Source organism: Anopheles coluzzii, chromosome 2, assembly GCF_943734685.1.
Source record: "Anopheles coluzzii chromosome 2, AcolN3, whole genome shotgun sequence".
Taxonomy (NCBI): domain Eukaryota; kingdom Metazoa; phylum Arthropoda; class Insecta; order Diptera; family Culicidae; genus Anopheles; species Anopheles coluzzii.
In genome coordinates, this window is record NC_064670.1 from 6,435,260 (window position 1) to 6,457,905 (window position 22,646).

At 47.8% G+C, this 22,646-nt stretch overlaps 1 protein-coding gene across 4 annotated transcripts; it reads right to left on the minus strand.

The window, feature by feature from the left end:
* Positions 1 to 457: 457 nt before the first annotated feature.
* Positions 458 to 19,606, minus strand: LOC120950453 (tachykinin-like peptides receptor 99D). Of its 4 annotated transcripts, none has more exons than XM_040368477.2 (10): positions 18,446 to 19,605; positions 13,020 to 13,264; positions 7,758 to 7,918; positions 7,350 to 7,524; positions 2,178 to 2,378; positions 1,923 to 2,073; positions 1,260 to 1,456; positions 1,084 to 1,169; positions 861 to 926; positions 458 to 736 (listed from the first exon to the last, which is right to left on the minus strand). In XM_040368477.2, exons 2-10 carry the CDS (start codon positions 13,238 to 13,240, stop codon positions 615 to 617), a joined length of 1,380 nt encoding a protein of 459 aa, XP_040224411.2. In that variant the 5' UTR covers positions 13,241 to 13,264; positions 18,446 to 19,605; the 3' UTR covers positions 458 to 614. The 4 variants fall into 4 exon arrangements, with proteins under 4 accessions (XP_040224411.2, XP_049461380.1, XP_040224410.2 ...); XM_049605423.1 differs by having other exon boundaries at positions 1,027 to 1,169; positions 13,020 to 13,267; XM_040368476.2 differs by having other exon boundaries at positions 1,027 to 1,169; positions 18,446 to 19,604.
* Between the last annotated feature and the right edge of the window lie 3,040 nt (positions 19,607 to 22,646).

Consider the following 22,646-nt stretch of genomic DNA (forward strand, 5'->3'; position numbering starts at 1 on the left):
GTTGTTAATCAGCTTAACACTCTTTGCCGAGGCGCGGTGGCTCCGTGTGGTCGGCCGAATGTAACTTACGTATACTTGTAGGGAGGGGTGGGGCACCACAAAAAACGAGAACATCCATATCTTGCCTCAGTGCCTCTGCCGCTCGGTGAGGGTTTTTTGTTTGTGACAGGCCCGCCCGAGATGAAGTCGTGGAATGACACACCTTCGGTCAGCGGTTCAGCTACTACGGTGCACGGTGGGCAAATTAATTTACGAGATTTGCAATCTCCACTTCATAAAAACACACACACACACACACACGCACACTGACAGAGCGATAGAGCGAGTAGACGGTGAAAACACACAGCGTGAGGTTTTTCCAATTTCCCTATCAACCTCGCTGTACCTCGCACTAATCTAGGCTAGGAGCTTAAAAGACTTCATTTCCCATTTCCAACGTCTTTTCGCTGGAGCACACTTTTGCCCCCCATCGTTCCGTGTCTCTTGTGTGTGTGTGCATTGGGGCCTCCTATTTACAGTTCCTCTACCGATTGGCACGATCGGGCCAGTGGTCGGTGGTGACGCGACGCACGATTCGATCCACCGAGCCCGCGACCGAGCTCGTGCAGCTGCTGCTAATCCTTCGGCCGACCCGGTCCGCCCGGTGGGTTGCTGTCCGCCGGGGACGCACAGCACAGGCTGGTGGTTTGATTCAGCATCTGGCTCGTCAGCATCGTGTTCACCCGTCGCATGGGACCTGCAACGAAACGAAAGAGCAACCACCGACACAGCGTGGTTGAATGGTTGAAACCCGAGATTACGATCGTTGCCGCTGCCGCATCGAGTGTGGTATGGAAATGAATCGATTAGGCAATGCTTACCGGTTTGCCATTTCCGCTGTCCGGTGGGCGACTGGGAACCGTTGTACAGAAACGACCGCTCCGTATCTGTCGTGGAAAGCGAACAACAACAAAAAAACGCGTGTTAAAAGTGTGATTAGCCCCAAAAGACATTCCCCCGAGGAAGTCCCATTTAAAAAATGCACACCATTTCTTACTATTCGCAGGTGGTCCGGCGAGCCGGAGCACGAGTAGCGGGACGTACCGGTGCGCCGGTGGCTGCTGGCACTGTCCGGGGTGACGCGCACGAACGGGCAGCAGCGGAAAAACTGCTGAAAGCCACGCCGGAACCTATGCGGACCGAAACAGACAGACAGATAGACAGGCGCGTGTAATTGTAAACCAGAAATCTAGCATCAGGATCCAGGTGCATCCTCTTACCGTAAGTTCATCCAGCAGTAGATGATGGGATTGTACATGGAGTTGCTCATCGCGAGCCAGTAGATCGCCAGGTACACCTCCTGGATGTACGGTTTCTTCGTCAGCTCCGGATAGTAGGACGTGAGGATGAAGTAGATTTGAAACGGTAGCCAGCAGACGGCAAAGATTATCACCACAATCATCATCATCTTAACGACCTGTCGCGGCGTCGCGGTTGCATTCGGTTGCGTGTGGTGGAAGGCCGGATGGGAATGGAAAATGGGAAATAAAATACGACATTAGTTACGTCCTTTAGCTAATGAGTGTGTCTACCGCGCCCGAGGGAAAACGTTTCGTCAAGTCGGTAAGAGAAATAGGACAGAGCGGGACCATTGCCCATGACCCAACCAACAGCAAGAATGACGAGATGGGGAGTCAAAACTTCGTTCTCTTCGGTCTTTCGGTTGTAACTGTCCCGTGTTTTGTCGGGTGTAATTCAAACGTGCTCATTTTGATGATGGAAAGTTCAATCATTAGATGCTGAAGTTTCGTACCGCCCTTCCTTCTCCTCCTTCCCCCCCTAAAAAACCGTTCAAAACTCGGAAAAACTTTGTCCATTTCGAAGCGACCGGGCGAATGGGCCAAAGTTCCCGGGGAAATGAAACGGCCGTACTTGCTACGTACCCGCCGTTTGCTTTTGATGTTGTCCAGCTGCCTCTGCGTGCATTCGCCGATGCTCTTCGAGCCCCACAGCTCCAGCCCGACCCGGGCGTACGTGTACGTCATCGAGCCGATCGGTAGGAAGTAGGTGAGCAGCATGAACACGATGTTGTACCTGCCGAAAATACCGCACAAAACCAAACCAAAGCTCTCTTTAGATGCACTCAACCACACACACACACACACACACACGCACACACGAACACGAACACTACTTACACATACTCCTGTCGCGAATGGTTCGAGGGACCGTCGGGCCATTCGGCGTAGCACAGGATGTGGTCCTTCATCGGGTAGGTGGTGAAGAAGAGCAGCGACGGGCAGGAGATGATCGTGCCGACGATCCAGATGCTGGCCGCCACGCACAGCGTTGCCTTCTTGCCCATGCGAGGCTTCAGCGGGTTCATGATGGCAACATACCTTGTTGGTTTTGAAGCGAGGCAGATTGAAGATAGAGAGAGAGAAGGTGTATGCATGTTTGTTAGGTTAGGTTTCTGGTTTTGACTTCAAACAAGAAGCTGACGCCCAAACTTCTGCAACGGACGGGTTGCAGAAAACCCGCAGTTAAGGGTATTGGGTGCACGGAATACCCCAACAGCTCAATACACTCTTGCACCCTTGCGCAGAAATAAACACAGACACACGTACAGAATGTAGTTGAACCATTCCAGCGGGAAAGCTGGAAGTCCAGACCAAGTCCTAGTATTAAATTAGTACAATTGCATTACGGCCCCGGCAGCCCGGCAGGTTTAGCGAATGATTTAATCATCCGCATGGAGTTAGGATTCTCTGTCTGTGGACCTACGTACAACGCTTCCGGGCCATTGGAGAGATTGGTTTCTTGTTGAAATTAGTTTTGGGCCACAGCCCCAAACCCCTAAACCGGCAGCACCAAGCACTGAAACCGAATCTATGAGGCTGCATACCCACTCCTTCCCCCAAACAAAAAACAGGACGATAAGCGAAATGAACATGTTTGGTGAATAGGACAGCAAACACAAAAAAAAGGCAGCACAACCCCATGGCAAAGGAACATGGAAAACTAATAATTGTGCATTCTGCTTAAAAGCATCGTTGCACCGGCTGGCTGGGCCGGGCTGGCGATGGGAGATGGTTTCATCTAATTGTCCTAATTAAATATTCATCACTTGAGCTGTGCGAGGCGAAAAGGAGCTAGGGAGAGAGAGAGAGAGAGAGAGAGAGAGAGAGAGAGAGCGAGCGCGCACTTCAACATTTCCGCCATTCAAGAGCATTCGACGCAGAAAGGAGTAGAAAGCAGTAGACGACACTACGCTCTTTTGCAACGAGATGAGTTGTCCGTCGGAAATGCGCTGCACTCTCGAGCGCTTTTGAATAATTTATTACTTTGCGCATAGTTTGGTCGGGAACCGGGGCGCATTAAATGGTTTCGGGATGTTGATGATGATGATGATCGTTTGGCCGCCTTGGGGAAGGGCTTGCAGGCTCACCGCGGTGAGTGTTCGTAGAAGCGCTGGCAAATACTAGCACCCAAACAAACTAGCGCAACAAAAAGGCAGACAAACCAAAGTAGAGGAGGAAGTCGTGCGCTAGGACATCGAAAATATCCGACATCCTGTCCTGTGGGGAGCCAGTGGTAGGGTGTAAATGGGAGAGGTGCTTGTGATAATTTATTTGAAGTACCCTTCGGTAACCTTTAAATCGGGAAAAAAGGGCAGCCCAGGACGTCAAGGGGGGAGGTGACGATGCTGGAAGGTGTTTTCTCCCACTCTTTCCTTTTTTTCCACCCGAAACCGGTGCGATAAAGATAAGATTTATGAAGCGTAAGGGGATGCCTGTTTCGTCCTCCTTCGTCCCCTGTGGGCGCCCGCCCGTCCGTCCGTGGGGAAATGCGTGTTTGCGTCGGCTTAGGTTAATGATCAATTAGTAGATAGTTTGCATATTAGTCTTCGGTGTACGGGCTTTCGTATGCAGACACACATACACACACTTTGAATGGTGCTCGTACGGTGCTTGGCATGATTGAATGGGATTTGAATATGTTACTTTTACTGTTTAATTTGTTTAAAAGCGATGGGGCGGTTGTTTGGGAGTTTAGGCTTCATGCTGGTTTTCCGAGACGGTCCTCGCTCTCAGTGCGGCGAGTTAGCCGTAAAGGGAATGTGGTACTCTCTCCAGTCGTGCTTCTAAAATTGAGCATTGATCAAAAAGGTCCTGAATAGCAGCTCTTCAAGCACTCACAGAAACCCTTTCCAAAGCTTTCCAGCCATTGAGTCAATTACTTTAATGATGCTCAAATAGTTTTGTTAGAAATTGATCGAAACAGTTCATTAATACGAAACTCTTGCCTATCTTGCTCATCCTAACTTTAGTCGCTGCAAACTATTTGGGGCTTATGCTCTTGAACTTTAGACTTCATTAATGATTTGACTTGTTCGTGACACAGTCTTCATATTATCTGCTGCTTGAATAACAACTCGCTAGCGTTGAATGATGTTGGTAGCGTTGGAAACTACCCTGGAAAACAGTATATAGTACCTAAGGCTGTTGAAGCAGATCGCCAAAACGTCTGCAGTCTATTAAGATGGTAGGTTGGTAGGTTACGCTCTTTACCACTTGGGGTGCAATTTAAAGTTAACTGCCCTTTATGAGTACAATTGAAGGAAGTGTTGATGTAAATAAAATTGTTATGGACTTATTAGAATAATGATAATCTGTTTCTAAGTATTCCTTCAATAAAATGCAATAAAAGTTTCGCTTCCTTTCCAAGCATTCACAACGCTTTTCGAAGAGCTTCATACACACTTACATAAGCCCCTTCAACTAGCATTACAGCCTGAGCGAATTTCTGAAATAAAAATAAGAAAACAAACTCTAGACTGCTGCCGTTCTGCGGAACGTGACTGAGTCTAATATTGAACCGTGATCATATTGGCATAAAACCGATATTAACCTCAACCGAGACGTAGTAACGCTGAATGAAATTTGTAATAGACAAAGTTGAGCCTCTCAGAAAAACTTTTCATAAACTTGCAAACGCTTTTCAGCTATTCATTATCTACTGCCAAGTACTGATACTCATCTTGCGCTATGAAGTTCGTTCAGTCTATGAGGTTTGATACCTATTTTCCTCACAAGGAGTCAGTGTATGAAGTTTCATACCACCGAGTAGTGCTAAAAGTTCGCCCAACTCAAAGACAGCGTAATGATGCATTGGTTTTCGGTAACAAGAAACAGAAAAAAAGCGCAGAGAATGGATTGGAAACTAACGAACGTAAAATAAGTAAACTCTTATCTGACGCACATCATTAAAAACCGATGCACTCCACGAGTACGGATAGCATTTGCAATGGTGCGAAACTTGAAATTGGAGAAAGAGTCGTCTCTTTTTTTGGGTTTGTATTTACTCATCTGGGATATTTTTAAACGTACGTATCATATGAGCAGCTTGAAGACAATGCAACTTCTGAAGCATCATTAAACTCCTTGTCATTGACTGGGCGGCTCCATGGTGTCGATGAAAAGTTTCGACAGCGTTTAACACACTTCGCCATCCATAAAAGCTTGCATTTAAAGCTGCCATAAGATGTGTCAAGACAATGTACTGTGCGACATGAAAGACCAATAAAGCATGCTTTTCTGAGTGTTAATAGAATTCGGCCCACTGTCACAACACTTAACAATAAACCATAATGAATGATAAAAATAGAAAAGAACAAAAACACCAAGATGACAACCACAATTCATTGCCTACGCGGCCCTTGTGCCCTGTACATCACGCTTTTCCGGCTTTTCCAATTACCGGATGTGTCAGAACGGTGTAAAGTTAACAGGGCGGCCCACGCACACCGGCAGCCTGCCATCAAATGCTACTCAAAACGCCAACTCTAATCACCGCGTCACCAACAGCGTGATTTGTGGACCATAAACGAGAAGGAAAGAATCAAATCCCGAAGTGCGTGTTACAAGTAAACAGAGAGAGAAAGAGAGAGAGAAAGAAGCAGCAATCGTGTGCAGGACATTCGCATGAAAAATGCGAAACAATAGATCGCTGACAAAAATATACCCAAAAAAGAAGCAAGAAAAAGTGCTAAGCACGCGTCTAACAACCGCTAAGCTAAGCGGCCTTTCCCCAGACACAGATTGCTTTCTTGGCATTGCTTTTGAGTGTGTGTGAGTGCTCCGCGAGTTGGAATGTTTATTGCTGACCCTGAAACAACGAACGCATCGCCCCGCGGGCAGGGAGCGAAGTAGGAATGGAAGGCAAATCCTTCTTCCACTGTCACCCCGTCGCGTGACAACGTGACATCGTGGCCCGAGAAACGCACGGGGCGAGTGAGCTGACGTGAGCAGCGATGCGAACCATTTTCCCGTCGACGTATGCAAAATCGCTTTTAAAGCTCAACTTTAAGCACTTAACCGAGTGACGGTGGGAAAGGGCAACAAGCAGGCAAAGCGGTCGTCGTCCCGCCAGGTCTCCGCCTCGCTGCTTAAGACACCACTTTAGAAGTAAATTTTTCAGAAACGGATAAATACAGTCGTCATCGTTCTCGTGTTTCGCTGCGCTGGTGCCTGCGCTTGCTGTGGACGTGTCCTGGATGCCTATTATACTCTGCTGTCTGCCCTTTCCGAATGTCCTTTCGGCCTGCTTTCCCCGCTCCTCAGCTTCAGCCTACAGACCAATCCGTCATGCCAGCTCGCCAGAAAACACAGCCGTTTGTTTTCTCGTTTCGCAAACATACGCCACGCGGAGCGAGCGCATTCCTGCATGGATGGGTATCGTGAGCGCTTTGGCACCCAGCCCGCCCCCCCGGAGGACATACATACGGAGGTGGAGGGAAGAGGGTGATAGGGAGGAGCAAGGGTAGAGAAGCGCCGTGTAGAGGAGACGAGCTCGCGCGCGCTCTCTCGTAAGAGTAATGAAGATAAAATGATGAAGTCAAGCGAAACGTTTGCACACACAGCAACAAAACGACAACAAGACAACGCCTGGGCTGGTGGCTCGCACGCATGAGGAGGGAGACGGCACGCACGGCGGGGACGGGCGAGAGTGGCATGATGGAATCGGTTTGTTTTGCAAAAATTAAATAAAATGCGAAAAGGGCCCTTTCCGGGTCCAGCCGGATGTTTTTTCCGTTTCGTCCTGTTTGTTTGAGTTTTGCCATTTTTATTTTCTGCCCGCCCATCCTGGTCGTTCACTCTGGTGGCGTTGCGTTTCGAAGGGAGAGATAACGGTTCGCTGGCTTCCCCTTACTCCATACCGCGTTGCGCTCTTTGCCACCCGATATAGGAACAGCAGCATACAAATATATATTTTTGCTCCAATGCCTTCGCGTTTACGTCACCGTGTCCATCGCATGGTTTTGACCGACCGGCAAACCCTCCCAGCATCACAGCCCCGCATATGCTTACCTATCGATCGCGATGGCCATCAGCGTGAACACGGAAGCGCAGATGCTGAGAATGGCAACGAACTGTGATATTTTGCAGTACATTGTCCCGAACGGCCAGTCCAGGTAGAGCATGTACGTGTAGTTGAAGGTGACGTTCAGCGTCGACACCATCGCGTCCGCTATCGATAAATTAACTGCAGCCGGCAAGTGCACACCATTTCCCGGAAGTGTATGAGTAATAAGAGAGAGAGGGAGCATGTGGGAGGGAAATAAACAGAAGAAAATGCAAATTAAAAGCTTCCACACCGGTTGCGCTTCGGTTACAGCGCGAGCGCCAAACTGCGCAAGCGGAAAGACTATTTCCACCTGCCCCGATGGTGACCACCGCGGGTGGGTTTTGTGTTCCGAAACCGATCGCATTACCTACCGAGAAAGTAGTTGGTGACCGTGCGCATCCGCTTGTGGGAGAGGACGATCCACACCACGATCAGATTACCGACGGTGGCCGTAATGACGATGCCGGCGAACAGCACGTTCCACACGATCAGCCGCCAGAGCGGCAGTATCGAGAAAAAGTCCATCGTTTGTCTGTAAAGAGAGAGAGAGAGAGAGAGAGAGAGAGAAGGAAGAGAAGAAGAGAATAAAACAGGCAAGTCAGCGTACGTAACTGATGGCAGCGAATGGTCAGCGAATGGGGCGCGAGCCTTTACCGGTGCGCTTCAAGTAAATGTTTGCGAATTGAATTCATTAAGCTTGCATTGAGTAGACTGACTTGCGAACGAGTGGCTGGGTGAGTGGTGAGGGAAGATGATACACATGGACACAGTGCAAACAGGTCGCCATTAAATGTTGCAAACATGAGGCCGTATTTGGGGCCGGTATGTTTGGAACGTTTAATGTGTATCGACGTGTTTGGGGCAGAAGGACGTTCGCATGGATATTAATTGGATTAATAAAACTTGGAAAGTGAAGCACGAAGAGAGCTTGTTTTGCATTTTTTGTAAAAATGTAAATTTATTCTGCTTCCCGGGCAAGATCTTACAGGGTTTACCAGCATAATAAACAACTGTCCACTTGTTTATAACAATAGTCGTTTTGAAAAGACACCTCTATCTACCACTTGCTCACACGTCAGATGGTGTAAGCTACTCTGTCCATTTCAATAACAAAATTTTCGCCTTCGATAAGCAACTGTCAGATTCGGCACAGTTTGTTTTGTTTTGACAAATTTTGCAAAAACAAAACATTTTCAAACACGTTTCTTTTATTCAAGAAATATGCAGTATAAACCATACATTTCAATAAATTAAAACATTAATTTTGTTAATTATACAACAACCGCAAGAAACCGTGCCGAATCCAACCGTTGTGCAATCGAAGGCGAAAATTGTGTTGTTCAATTGGACAGAGTAGCTTACGCCATCTGACGTGTGAGCAAGTGGTAGACAGCGGTGTCTATTCAAAACGACTATTGTTATAAACAAGTGGACAGTTGTTTATTGGACTGGTAAACCCTGTATTGGGGATTCACCAGGAGTGGGATGCTTACTGGTAGCTTATTTTATGGTAGTCGTGCGCTGAGCATTAATTTCTAAAAAAGGCTTCGATCAATATTTCACATCCTTTTTTTTAAACGCTTTGGAGAGTTAATTAACTAAATTAACAGACATTTGTTTATCAAATTATTTGTTTTTAAAAATTTTATAGAAATATGTGGGTTTGCAATAATCTCCTGTTTTATGAAATTGAACATTAGATACAGCGTTTTTCAGGAGTTCTCATAGCTGTGGGACACTTTACAGGGTTTCCCACGATTTATTGGTCGGTTCACATCAATTTTTGGTGGGTTCCCATATTTTTTTGGTGCGTTCCCACGATTTTTTGGTCTTTTTTCAGAATTTTTTGGTCCAATTGTATTGATATCCTATAGGAAAATATCAATAAATTATGGGAACGAACCTAAAATCTATGGGATACGACCAAAAAATCGTGAGAACGTACCAAAAAGTCATGGGAACTGACCAATAAATCGTGGGAAACCCTGTATTGACTTCTTCTTACGTGAAATGAACTTAATGTAATGGGATCTGGACTCTATAGCACACTTGTTGGACAAACAAAAAATAGCACACTTGTTGGACAAATCCAATAGGAATTTCCAAGCAGTCTGTCCAAAAAGGATCCCATAGAGTCCAATTTCCATCATATGAAGTTCACTTCACATAGGAAAGAGTCAAGGAAGTGTCCTACTCCTGGAAAACCCTCTAATGAGGGCAACATAATTGAAGTGTATGTTTTGTTAGCTGTAGCCGCATTTAATACATTATTTATTATATAATTTGTAAATTCTTTTCAAAATGCTTTAAATACTACAACAGTTAACATTGCAGCCTTAATCAAGAGGAAGTAACTATACACTCAACAAGCAAACCGACACTTTTTACCACGCTTCACACCATCGGCTAAAGCACTCGACAAAAGTTTGAAGAGCGGTAAACCCACGAAAAACAAACCTGTCAAAATTCAATCGAAAAAACAACTTCCAACGTGAGTACGCACGTGTGTGTGTGTGTGTGTGTGTGTGTGTGTGTGTGTGTGTGTGTGTGTGTGTGTGTGTGTGTGACTTTGTGTGTGTATGGTTTTAAACATAATAATCGACGTAACGTGCGATCCTTTCTTCTCCCCAAAAAGGGAATCATTTTCCACGCTTTCCTGTTTGTGTGTTTTGGTACGGTTGAAGCCCTGGAAGAAAAAACCTGCATGGAAAACTTTTCCCTATGATGTGGTGATACACCACCCAGTCCAAGTCAACGCACGCTTTTGTTCAGGCTCAACGCACGAGGTCCTTGAACATGTGCGACGGTTGCTGCTGCCGCCGTGTGAAGTTGATTCCCCACGCCAAGCACACGCACATTCAGCACATAAAGCACAGCGGTTTGATCGAAACTGGTGCTTTTTATGGCCTCGTGCGCTACACAATGCAAGCTGAGTGTTGCTGAGCGTGTGCCGGTGGTAAGAAGCTGCTTGAAGCACGAATCGTGTATACATTTAATCGCAAATCGGCAGCACAGAAAGGGCTTGAGTGAAATCAAAACCAAATCGCACCGCTGCCAAACAACGCGTTGTAAGTTTCCCTATCAACACAGTGAACAAATCGCTGATTGGATTAGTTGCCCATACCCCTCTCAACCCCTCCACCCCATTTTCCTCTGCTAAGTACAAACGCTTTATGGAAAGTACTCGGGCATGCCGGCACTGCTCCTGCACGGTGCAAACATTTCAGCAATCGTTTCACTGCCAAACAGTCTGGATGACTACTGGGAAGCAGCCACCACCGTCGCTACCTCCAACCCCCTACAGCTCGATAAAACTGGGACCATCTCGATGCGGAAAAACGCACATAAAATGTGGCAGAAGTTGTTGTACGTTGCTGTGCGATTAATTACGCTACATTAATTTGTTCCCCTGGATTTTGGGGAGGGGAAAGAGGATCGGGCAGAGCGGGTGTGTGCATGTGTGCTTAATTGAATAAATTCCAAAATTTCCACTTATGGTTTGCAGCCCCTCCACCTTGCCGCTACTATTAGCCAACCGCACGTCCGAAAAGTGAAGGTAAAACCGCAACAGTAACAGCGAACCGATTACGATTTCCGTGCGGGATTTTCGAGCACATTCGGGCGTTTGTAGCATGCACACACACACACACGCATGCACGTACACATTTGCGAACCATTTGCTGATAAGCTAGATGCACAACTCAACACACTTCACGCTGACCAATTATTTCAATCTGAACGGTTGCGCAAAGTCTGTTGTTGCAGCTGGGAGGATGATGCCGTTTGCTGCTGTTCGAGCTGTCAGAACCAGACGAAGCAAAGGTAAACTTCTCTCCCCATGTATGGCTCTGTGTGTGTGTGTGTGGGTGTGTGCGTGTGCTCTCGACCCATTTAGTATCGAGTCATTTCGTAAATGGGGTAATCGCAAATGAAATAGTTTGCAGCATCATAAAGACTCGACTAGTGCGACTGTGTAGCAATTCCAACCATCTCGTGTACGTGTGCAGCCTCCTCGTTTCACCAACCACGACACACGAATGCCCGCGAGACGCTCCTTCCCCCTTGGACCTGGATGTTGGATGCATCTTAGAAACAGGTTGTTTCGAATAGTGCTCGAATTGCTGGCACACCCACTCAACCCAACCTCCTGCTCCCGGTGCAATTTCCATTGAAGGGCGACGGGACGCTGCACATACACGGAATTCTCCAGTTGCAGCAATGCATGTGCAGTATGCGCTCGTTCGACTGCATCTTATCCGGTGCTCGGGCTGTGCTGTTTTGATGTTTTTCTTCTTGCTGTCGCCCTGTGACCTCGGCCAACTCCCGGCACAGTATGTGAGCTGGGGATTCCAATCTTTTTTCTATTTTTTTTTGTTGTTGCTTTCCTTCTAATTTGTTTGTTTGCTTCGTTTTGCATGCCGGCTTGGCTGACCTTCTCGGGGCGCTTCCGTTCGTTCACACGCTGGCATTATAACGCTTCCCATCGACGCTTGGCGCTTGACGCAACCCGCGCATCGCGTAGAACAATGTGCACGCGGCCCACAAGAGGGATGGAGCCGCCCGGTAGCTCACCGTTCACAACTGGCTGCGTACTTTCCCACAGCAGCAGCAGCAGCAGCAGCAGCTACGGTGCTTCCATTCTTAATGCTTTCACTCTTGTACGGGGAACACCACACCGTTGCTCGGCCCAGCGGACGGGGCGCTTTTGTTTGCGCTGTTGCACCGTGAAGAGCGTACTCCAGCGCGGGGATACCCATTCAGCTGCATCCTTCTGGCCTGGAATGTGCACGCTTCTCATAGCGCCCAACGAAGGATGCTACACCATTTAAGCTGGTGCTGCTGGTGCTGCTGGGAAGTCGTTGTAAAATAATAATACCCGTTGAAATTCAACTCACAAACTGGATGTATGTGTGTCTGTGTGTGTGTGTGCCTTGTGAGTATTTGTGTGTGGTACCGTTACCGGCAGCAGGATATCCGACCATTTTCGAAACGAAGAATGGCAAGGCTAGCAACAACAAGACGAAAAAATAAGTTGAGCTTCCCGGTTTGCACCATTTCCCTGCGGAATGGGAGCAGGATTTTAGTTATGTGCAGTTTTATTTCGTGCAGACCCGTCCCCATACGGGATTCCGTACAGAAAATGCATCGTTTTGTATCCATTTTTTATCGAAAAACTCTACAACAGACACACACACACACGCATACACGAAACGTTGTACGGATGCACATTAGCCCGGAAGGACGAAAAGAATCCGGGCTAATCTAATCCAACCTTACACTTGCCTGCACATGCAAACAGGCGACTCAGGCTTGGTGGGTTGGAGTGGGAAATGCGGCTTCGGGCGGCAGCTTTGGTGAAAAGTTGTCCATCGCTTACACGCCTGTAAATCCACACAAAACCACTTAACAACGGATGCTTCCATGGATTAAGGAGGAATGAAATAGGGCGAGGGGATGGGACGGCAACCAGTGAAACCGAATCGCGTGCCATCGTTTACCAGCCAGCCAGCATTTAATTCACCAACTTTGCAGCGAGCAGGGAAAGGGCGGAAATGCAAGTTTTATGCACTGTGTATGTGTGTGGGTGTGTGCTTTTTTTGTTTCCTCACTCAACAAGAAGCGCTTATACGTACATGCTTTCGGCGGTTCCGTTCGGCTCGGGGTACGGTCCGGCGACGAGCGTTGGCGGGGAACTTTCCCTCCAGGCGATCTCCAGCTCGGCGGATGTCGCACTCCAGCCCGGCTCGGTGCCGCTTCCGTTGAGGCCAGTGCCGGCAGGGCAGCAGCTGCTGGTTCCGGCAGTCGATTTATTTCCACCCGTCAGCAGGGTTACCGCAAGCTCCTCCAGGTCCATCGTTCGGTCGGGCGTTGTAACTCTCTGCTGGGGAGGGGGCGAGAGAAACAATGGAAAAGCGTTTAATAGCGTTGTTGACTCAGTCTGTTTTTTTTTTTGTACATTTTCAATCTCTTCTTTAGGACCCCGCACTGCGTTGATTAACGAAATGTGGGGAGGGACATTAAATGAGTCGTTTTACTCGAACCCACAGTGTTGATTGTTTGAGTAAAACTATCTCCGATTATGTTGTAATAAACTCCTCCCAAACCCAAATCGTCCCTCCCCCTCCCCAAAAAAAAGACACGCCAAGGGACAAACAAACACCACGATAAGCGTGGAAAAGTGGAAAAGCAAACAGACGCAGCAGCGGCAAACCGGGGACGACACGATTGTCGTTTGCCATTAAAAGTTTAACACTAATTTGGAACGCCCGACGCCCGAGTGCCATGCCACCTCGAGCAAAAGTGGGCGGAAATGGGTTGGCCGGTAGGAGTGCGGGGGAAGGTTTTGCAATTTCCTTCCCAAAAACCCCGTGCAACAAATTGCTTGTAAAACAAGGACCGATTTTTCCGGCTTCCGCTTCGTGCGGCTGCCGTTATTATCATTATTATTATTATTGTTGTTGTTATTATGCTTATGAGGATTGGTGGCCGTTTGCGGCGGCTGCTGCTGCTGCTGCTGACACATTTTCCGAGTCCGAGTTCCGTCACGATAGAGCATCATCATCCCGTGTGCGTCGTCCTCTTGTGGGCAAAGGAGCAAACAGTAAAAAAAATAAAAACAAAAACCACAAGCCACGAGCCACGATAAACCAATGGGAAAAGGCGCACACGGAAAACCGTCGTACGCCAGGCGCTCGGTGCTTCGGTAATAAACTCGAGCATAGTGATTCCTAACAACTTTAATCATCGTTCGGTTTGGAGTGGTTTAGGATGGATTGAAACTGCACGTAGGACAGAACGATGTGGAGTACGAGTGGGGCAGGCAACGTCCTGCACCATTATGAGCTGGAATCGCTGGAAATACGTTCGTCGTCGGTCGATTTCATTCAATGAGCTGGATCTTCAAGCAGGCAGGAAATGGTAATTAGCAAACATCTCGTCTCGTATTAGCTGGATGATTGTACTTGTTGTAGCGTTACAGTAACGCAGCAGTTAATTAGGCTGTGGTTGATGGGTGGTTCGAGCAGCTGGCCGGCTTACATGTATAGAGTGGCTCACAGGATGTACAGAGCAGGCAAGTAAATGATGAATTTGTACAAGCTTTTTTGTAAAAAGCGTGTTTGTACAAGTGTGATACAGTCTTTCTCCGAGTAACGCAAGTAATGTATTGCGTAGTTTGGAGTTGCTAGCGTTTTTTTAGTTAAAACAGTTGATGATAAATATACATTTTTGATTAAATACATTGCTTTAATGTGTTTAACTACTAATATAATAGTATACTAATTATAATAGTATAATTAGTGTAGGAAATTCGGTAATCCTTTCTTCGGTTCGGTTTTTAGCGATTTTAAACTTTTAGCAAAAATGCAATTTATGTGTTTATTTGACAATGGTTGGAGAAAATGTACCGATTTGAAATAACGAAATAAAACTGAACTGGACTTTTTGAATTGTATGCGCCTAAAAGTATGCAATTGGAATTTCGCTTTTGCAAAGGATAATTATTTAAATTGTTTCGTAGTATGAAAATAGTAGTAACAAAGTTTACAGTCTTTCCTTGAGTTACGCGAAACTGAGCTACGCGAATGTTTAGATTTGACGATTCGTACGTCAAATTTGCACAATTATCTTGCAATTTTGCTAAATGTTTGAAATTGTTTAGTAACGTTAAGTATAAAAAAATCTATTATTATCCATATTTTGGCACTTACGACTTACGCAAAAATCCGAGACACGCGAATATCCCAGCAATGCGTAACATTAATATTATCATCGTCGTCATTACATTAACACATTGTACGCGTAACTCGGAGAAAGACTTTATTTATTAAAAGCTCTTAACTGTATGAAAATAATGTAAAAAAAAATCACAAAAACTCCATTATTTTGCAAATATATTGTACAGAATAGTTGAGGAATTGATTATCCAATTGATTTACTTTTACTGAGTGTAGTGAAAATGTTTGTACGTCACAAGTTTGTCCAAGTGATTGCATACTTTTATCTATTTTTCCTGCAGAGCAACTAAAACTCACCCACATAGATGTCGCCTAGATGTATGCAATTTGTAAAACAATACTTTAGTTTTAGCGTGCTTTACCACCGGAAATCAAAGCATTAATGTGAATCAATAAATCCATATCAATGTGCGCGTATCTACCCCAATCCCATCCCAAATGAATATAAATCATACAAAAGAGCAACTTTTGTTCCGGCCTGCACGAGCGATCCCGCACAGCTTGTTGCTCCGAACCAGCACCGAATGTCGCCGATAAGATCTACGACTTTACGACGACGTTCGATCTAAAGATCAGCTAACCGTCACCAAAAACAGTAAACTTTTCATTTTATGATCCAAAGCCGAAGCAAAACATATCAGCAGCAGCAGAAGCAGCAGCAAAAAGGCAAATGCGAAAGATGACGGAAGCACGATACCGACGACCTGCTCGAAATGCCATACCGCCGCGCACATACCCTAATGGACGTCACCGCTCCCCCCCCCCCCTCGCACCCGGCAAAACGTCAAATCAACCGTGGACGATTAATATCGAGATTGAAACGAACGGCACAAAAAGCAGCAAATACGTAAGAGCCCTGCTGGCGACATTGCTAAACGCATATAGATCGCACATATGAGAACTGGAGAGAGCAAAAAATGTCACACGACATGTGGGAACAAAACCGTCGAGTGGCGAAAAAATGGCCGAAAAACCGTCCGCAAGATCAAATTTGCTGCAACCGACGACCGCCGAGATGAATCAATTCATTAGTTCTGGATGCCCGACACGGCGCTCCCTTCTTCTCCCCCACCCTCCTCCGGTCTGACGAGTTCACCGTCATGGAAAAGCAAAACTCCTGTTGCTAGCAATTTGTAAAAGTGTGTCCTTGGCTTCCTGGTTCGTCCGTTCGTCGCTTCCGCTCTCTGTTTGCCGATAGTTTCGGCTGTCAATCTACGGACACATCGCACCATTACCCACGGCTTCGGGGTTCGGTTCCTTCCGGGGAGACTTTTTTTCCTCCCACTTTCTCCCCCCAGCCACCACATCCGGTGCCGGGGTATCACTTTTGCGAAATCGAATTCAATTCCGTTCCGGAGGCAATTTGCTAGACAGGTCATATGTAACACAATTTGTTATTTTTGTTTGGCAAGCGCCCACTTTCGATTTTCGGTTCAATCAACTTGCCTGCACTATTGGCGGCAGCGCACTGGCATGGTGGTGGTGATGGTGGGAGGAAGGGAAGGTTTAGGGACAAAAGGGCAAAAGCACGCCCGGTCCCTCCTTCATTGGTTGGAATGCCGGTTTTTGCCTCATAAACCAGGTCAGCGGGAAAAATCGGTCGGCGGGCGAGCAAAAGGTTAAGAAATCTGCCAACAGGGGGAGGGTGGGGAAAGTTGGAAGGCAGTTCAATATCATGGCGAAAAGCCCCAGCACCACCAGCACCACCATCACGACACACGGCGGTTGTGCTGGAAGGGCTCAGCGTATCGTGAAGTTAGCAGCAATCTAGGCGCCACCGGAGTCGCTTGCCACGGGGGCGCAAAAGGCGAAACCTGAGTATCGCGGTGTGCGGTACGGGCCGTTTGAGGTAAGGGTCTCTCCCACTCGCCACACCGCTCTGAAACCACTTCTCGGCAACACCATATGGCCACGCGGGCCTCCTCAGGATCCGAAGTGATGCACGGTGGCACCACCATAACCAAACACGGGCCCTGCTGTCATTTGGATGAAAATTTATGCGATCTAATGGAATAGAAAAGGAGGTGTTGTTTCAGGAGCAGCCCAAGGGGGCCGCCCAAGGGCCGGGGATGACGTGCAGCAGGCGGCTCAAAGGACACACCGCACAAAACGCTCGAAGACAAATCGCCTCCGCTGACGTCACCGGGCTGGAGTTCCATCTCGCCTCCATCCCCCGTGTGTGTGTGTGTGCGGGGGGGGGGGGGAGGACTCAAACCCAAACAAAAGCCTCCCGTAAAGCCTCCCAGGATGTGACGATGATTGATGGATATCGATGGGAAAACGTGGCGGACCGACCGATCGGACGGGCTGTCCCACCTTTTGCCTTTGCTTCTTGCGCTCCGTGGCGCGTTTTCGTCTCATTTGTCTTCGACTGGGGTTCGACGGCACGGTTTTGGGGCGGTTGTTGGTTGGTGGCTGGAATTGAAAATGCAAAGCAGCAACAGCATTCCGATCGAACCTCGGTGCCATGCCCCCGAAAACGAAACCCCCCCTCCCCTGGCCGACAGTTTCATTGTCCGGTCGGACGCGCAACCGAAACACCGAGCGCGAGCGCGTGCGTGCTCCCCCTGGTGGTGGGCGGTTTTGAGGAGTTTTACTTTAAGTGAAATGTTGTTTCGCATTTGTTTTCCCGAGCCGTTCTGGGCTGTGCTGGGATTTCGTTTGCCTTGTTGCGCCCAAAACCGCTCGCACGGGACATCCCCTTGAGTTGCGCAACTTCATAGTTGAAAGTTTTGCACGACACGACAAACAATTGAGTGGAGGATGTTGGAAAAAGGGACCGAACCATCTGTTGGGATTTGTCGTGCTGTGGGGTTTACCCTTGCCACAACGAGAAGGAAAAGATCCCCGTTCACCTTCTCCTTCTTCTTCTTCTTCCTTCTCAAGCCAACGAGCAACGAGGTTATGAGCTCGAACGAGCGGACAGATCACACGTTTGCTTTTGCTGCGGTCTGCCGAACAGTCGTTCTCGATTGGTTCTCAATGGGTTTTTCGGGGGGGCCAATTTGTTCGGCAAACTATTTCCACCGAAGGAGAGCAATTTTGAGGAGGAGAACGGCTGGGGTCACCACCATCCTCCCGCAAGCAAACAGCACGGAAAACCCCACTAAAGGGCTGCAAAGGTTAAGGATGATGATGCTGACACCGACCGACCTGGACCGACCAAAAAACCCAACAGGTTGGAGGTTTTGCTCCTGGAATCCTCTCACCCGCAACAATATGGTCAGCTTAAACTGTCCCTGTGTGTTTGGGATTCGTTTACGGTTTGGTGGTCTGTAAGTGTGTGCGGCTAGAGAGGCGACAAAACTGGCATTACGACCCACCTTTAAGTCCAGTTTATGTCCGATCGAGGGCAGCGTGGAAAGGATTTGCCCGAGTCCTTTTTTTATGGATATTGTGCACAGTCACAGTCACACGGCCGCCGCTGGAGTGCAATAAATCAACCTGGAAAGATGAAAGCGGCGTCCGACCTCCGTCTTCACCGCGCACTATTTTCCACGATTTGGGTCCAGCTTCTTTTGGTTTTCGCTTGCTTTCTCCTCCCACTTTCACACAGCACACTTTCACGATGTAATTATGATAATATCTTAACACATGTTGCATGCGCTTCGTGCACTTTCACTAGCCACACTCACTGGGTCGTTGGGAGGGGAACAATAAAAACATAGAAACACAGAGTAGCGCGCGCGCCTCGAACAACTTCATCAAAGTAAACGGGGTCATGCAGCAGCAATCATCCGTCGTCGGCATTACTACCACTGCCCTAGCAACGAGCACATCCTTCTAGCGCTTCTTTTATGACGGCAAAGCAGATATGACACGGCCGAGGCTGGCCGATGCTCCCGATGCCCGACGGAGGTGGAATATTCGACGGTACCACGGAACAGGAGACGATCATTGTTGCCATTTTCTGCTTCCCGAGCCAAGGTGGGTACGCGGTGCTCTTCAAGGGCCACCACCCTCCCCCACCTACTCGAGTGATGAAAATGGCGATACGGGTTGGAGTGGTCGAGGCGATGCCATCATCGCTCAATGGCACCTTTTCTTTTTTGCTGCTGCTTCTTGGAGGACACACAGCACACAAGGATCGCCTTTTTGTAATCGTCTCCTTTGTTCGCGGCCCCAACAAGGATGATGCTTGTCTTCTGCTCTGTGTCTGTGTGTGTGTGTGTGCAGGACCTTTTTTTGTGTTTTCCGTTTTCCGGCTCCCTTTACAGCTTGTTCAACGGAAGTGTTTAACAGAATGGGAGCGAAACCGGCCTTTTTTTCACACGACCCCGCCACTCGACGGGCTGAACAACACTCTTCGCGACGGGCATGCGACGGACTCAACGTACTCAACACACACGCGCGCACACGCGACGAGAGCGACTCGCTCGAGCGTCCGATACGTTCCGTGGCTGAAGCGAAACTGACACGCTCGTGTGGTTCGCCGTCTGCTGAGTTCTCCGGCAAAGGGCAAAGTCACTCAGCGGAAAACCCGATCGGTTGAGCGCTCGCTGTGGTGCTGTTGTTAGTGCTTTTCGTTGACTGCTTGTAAACATCGCGATGATCCCGAGAAACAATGCATGGAGCAATCGGCGGTACAAGCGCCATCGTAAGAGCGAAAGAGAGAGAGAGAGCGCTTCTTCTTCGAGACGTCCGGTTGAAAGCAGGAGGGTGATGCTGGCAAAACCATCGGCACGCGTACGACGCTTGGACCGGAAGACGTTAACAGGGGAAAGGGGGGTGATGCTGGTGGTGGTAATTAATCGCTTTGCGCGCGTAATGTGCGCTTTTCTCCGCCTGCTCTTGCTGCTCATCGGGCACATGGGGGGAGGGAAGTGGGAGGTACCAACGAGGTGGCCGTCCTGTAAACACTTACTCATCACATTTATCAATTACGCATAATAGGGGGACCGGTTGTTGCAAACCATGCGCCTCCATCTGTCGTTTGGACGAGTTTTCTTTCGATGTTTGTCTTACCTTTTTGCGCTAAATTTTGCGTCAGTCGCTCCTCTATCTCTCCCACACGATTTCTTGCTCCTTCTTGCACTTGTCTTTCGTTCGAGTTTCCTGGCAAGATAGTGGCAAATAGTTGCAAATTGAATTGCGGCTGGGAATGTCTGGGACGCGAATGCCAGTGTGCGAGATGTAAGGAAAGTTTTGCCAGTGATTTCATGGGACAGATTGACGAAGCGAAAGAGGGAGAGAGAAAAAAACAGTAACATGGAGAGCATTAATTGGAGTGGGATGTGTGGGGCTGGAAAAGTTTTGATTTTATTCGCTTGCATTCTACATTGAGAGCAGTCTGGTAATGGAATGTGTTGGTAGACATGCAACAGTTAGTTGGATTTATGTTAAACATTATTCGCACGTACAAGGACGAGAATTAGTTGGTTCGAAGTCTATCAAGAGATAGCAAAGCATCTGGAAAATTACCTTAAATATAATTATTACCTGTGCTAAGGTCAGTAAAAGGATGTTTTCTCATACTTATAACATAAATTTAGGCGTTTTTTTGCATAGTTTCGGGCGTTGTTGTTCGTCGTTTCTTTGAAGTTTTTAAAGGGTCCTGTAACGACACATTTTTACTGATGTTAAAGCTTCTTCCCCATGTAATTATGTGTCTGTAAAGGTCTTTAAAGATCAACCTCAAATTATCTGCTCCTGTTTTTTTTGCGGCAACATAATAATCTACCAACAACCAAATACCATCCCACCCTCTAAAAGACTCCAGATGTACACCTAATTAGGTGATTAATTCGTATGCCTTTACAAATTACGAAAAAATGGATTAAAAAGCTCTCACTAAATTAGTCAACTGACCAGAGCAACGCGTCCAGCGTAGAGATAGGCGCACGGCCATCCCTAAAACCCCAACTCCACTCAACGCGAACGGTAACTCACCGACCGAGAAAAGGACACCCAGCACAACCCGCCACATGGCTGTGGATCGTTCTGTGGGAGCCAAAACGAAACGAGCAAAAGAGAGGGAGAGGGAGAGAGCAAAAAAAAAGGGAAAAAAAAATAGGAAATAGCAAATCACACAGATGCTTTTTCCGCCAAAGCGACAAAGCGACAAGCAGAGCACAGGAACTGGCCGCCCCAAACACTACACGTCCTCCAAAAACTCGATCTCGGACTAAAGCTTTATGGGCTACAGTTGTTTGTGTGTGTTGCTGTTGTGCATACACGGAAGCTGTATGAATGAGTGTGATGGAGGAGAGAGAGAGGGAGAGGTGAGGGCAAGTGTTGGTCCGTTTGTCTTGTTTCGGTTTGTTCGAATGTGATGCGATGGGGGAAACAGACATTGGGGAAAGGCCAAAGGGAAGCTCGTTAGCGGATTACGGCCACACCAATAATATGCCTTCCCAGGATGTTTCTTCTTTTTTTTTTACCGGGACCAACACAGCACGTGCCCCGCTCGATGTGTGTGTGTGTTTTTGTGTGGCAAAAAGTCGACTCACACACTGTTTGACGGTTTGTCGCCTCGGCAGGGAAGCTTGTTCACGGTTGACGGACGACGCACAATGCGGACACAGGAAATTGATCACGGCCCAAACAATGAGGAGCGGATGCGTAAAGGGCGCGCAAAAGAATGGCGTAAAGGCGTTGGATGAGAAGCAAAAAAAGAAAAAGAAATAGAAAAGTGTACGTGCGCTTGTACCGGAAGAACACACGAGCCGGAAGAATGGATGAAAGAGGGTATGCGTTTCCAATAAGTAGAGAGATGGCAAGGGGTAAAGCCATCACTATTATCGTCAAACCCGCGTATTATCATTATTATCATCATCGTCATCATTTGGTTGAGCCGGTGAAAAGCAGTGCTCGTTGCGTTGCCCGCTAAGTATGCGAACGTAAAACCAGGACCAAACGGCCATACCGAGAGAAAGAGGGAGAGAGAGTGCGGGAAATTTTTCAAATTATAAATGGGCCTTACGGGCCTTACCCCTTCCCCCCCTACCCCCCTCCCCCCAATCGTACCGTAGCCATCCCTCTGTACGAGTTATTTCGAGTTTTCTAATTTTCGCACAAAAGCACCTTCCCCCCTTTTGCCCGAAACTTGCCCGAACCGCCCCTGCAGCGACTTGTGCAGAGGGTGGTGGTGGTGGCCTACGTCTTGCTGTTTATTTTCTTTAGTTCTTGCCCCGCCACCCCACAAACCCTTGCTTACCAGCAACCGATCGGTGAACAGGAAAACCTTTATTTGCAAGCAAAGAAGAAAAATCTGTGGAAAGTATGCGCTACTCCATTCCCTACCGTGTGCCTCTTGGTTTTGTTGTCTTTTTTTGCGTTGTTTCTCATCTCTTACAGGGGAGAAGAAGCGCGCGCACACACACACACACACACACACACACACACACACACACACAAAACTAAGATTAAAGAGGAGGAAAACATTGATGGTTCCTATCCCCTGGCGCCGACACAAGCGCGCTGAGCAGGAGCAGGGTGGAAGGTGCAGGACGAGTGGCGAAATGAAAAGAAAACTTGGACAGAAACCACAACCCTTGTTGAAAAACTTTCTCCCGTAAGAACACT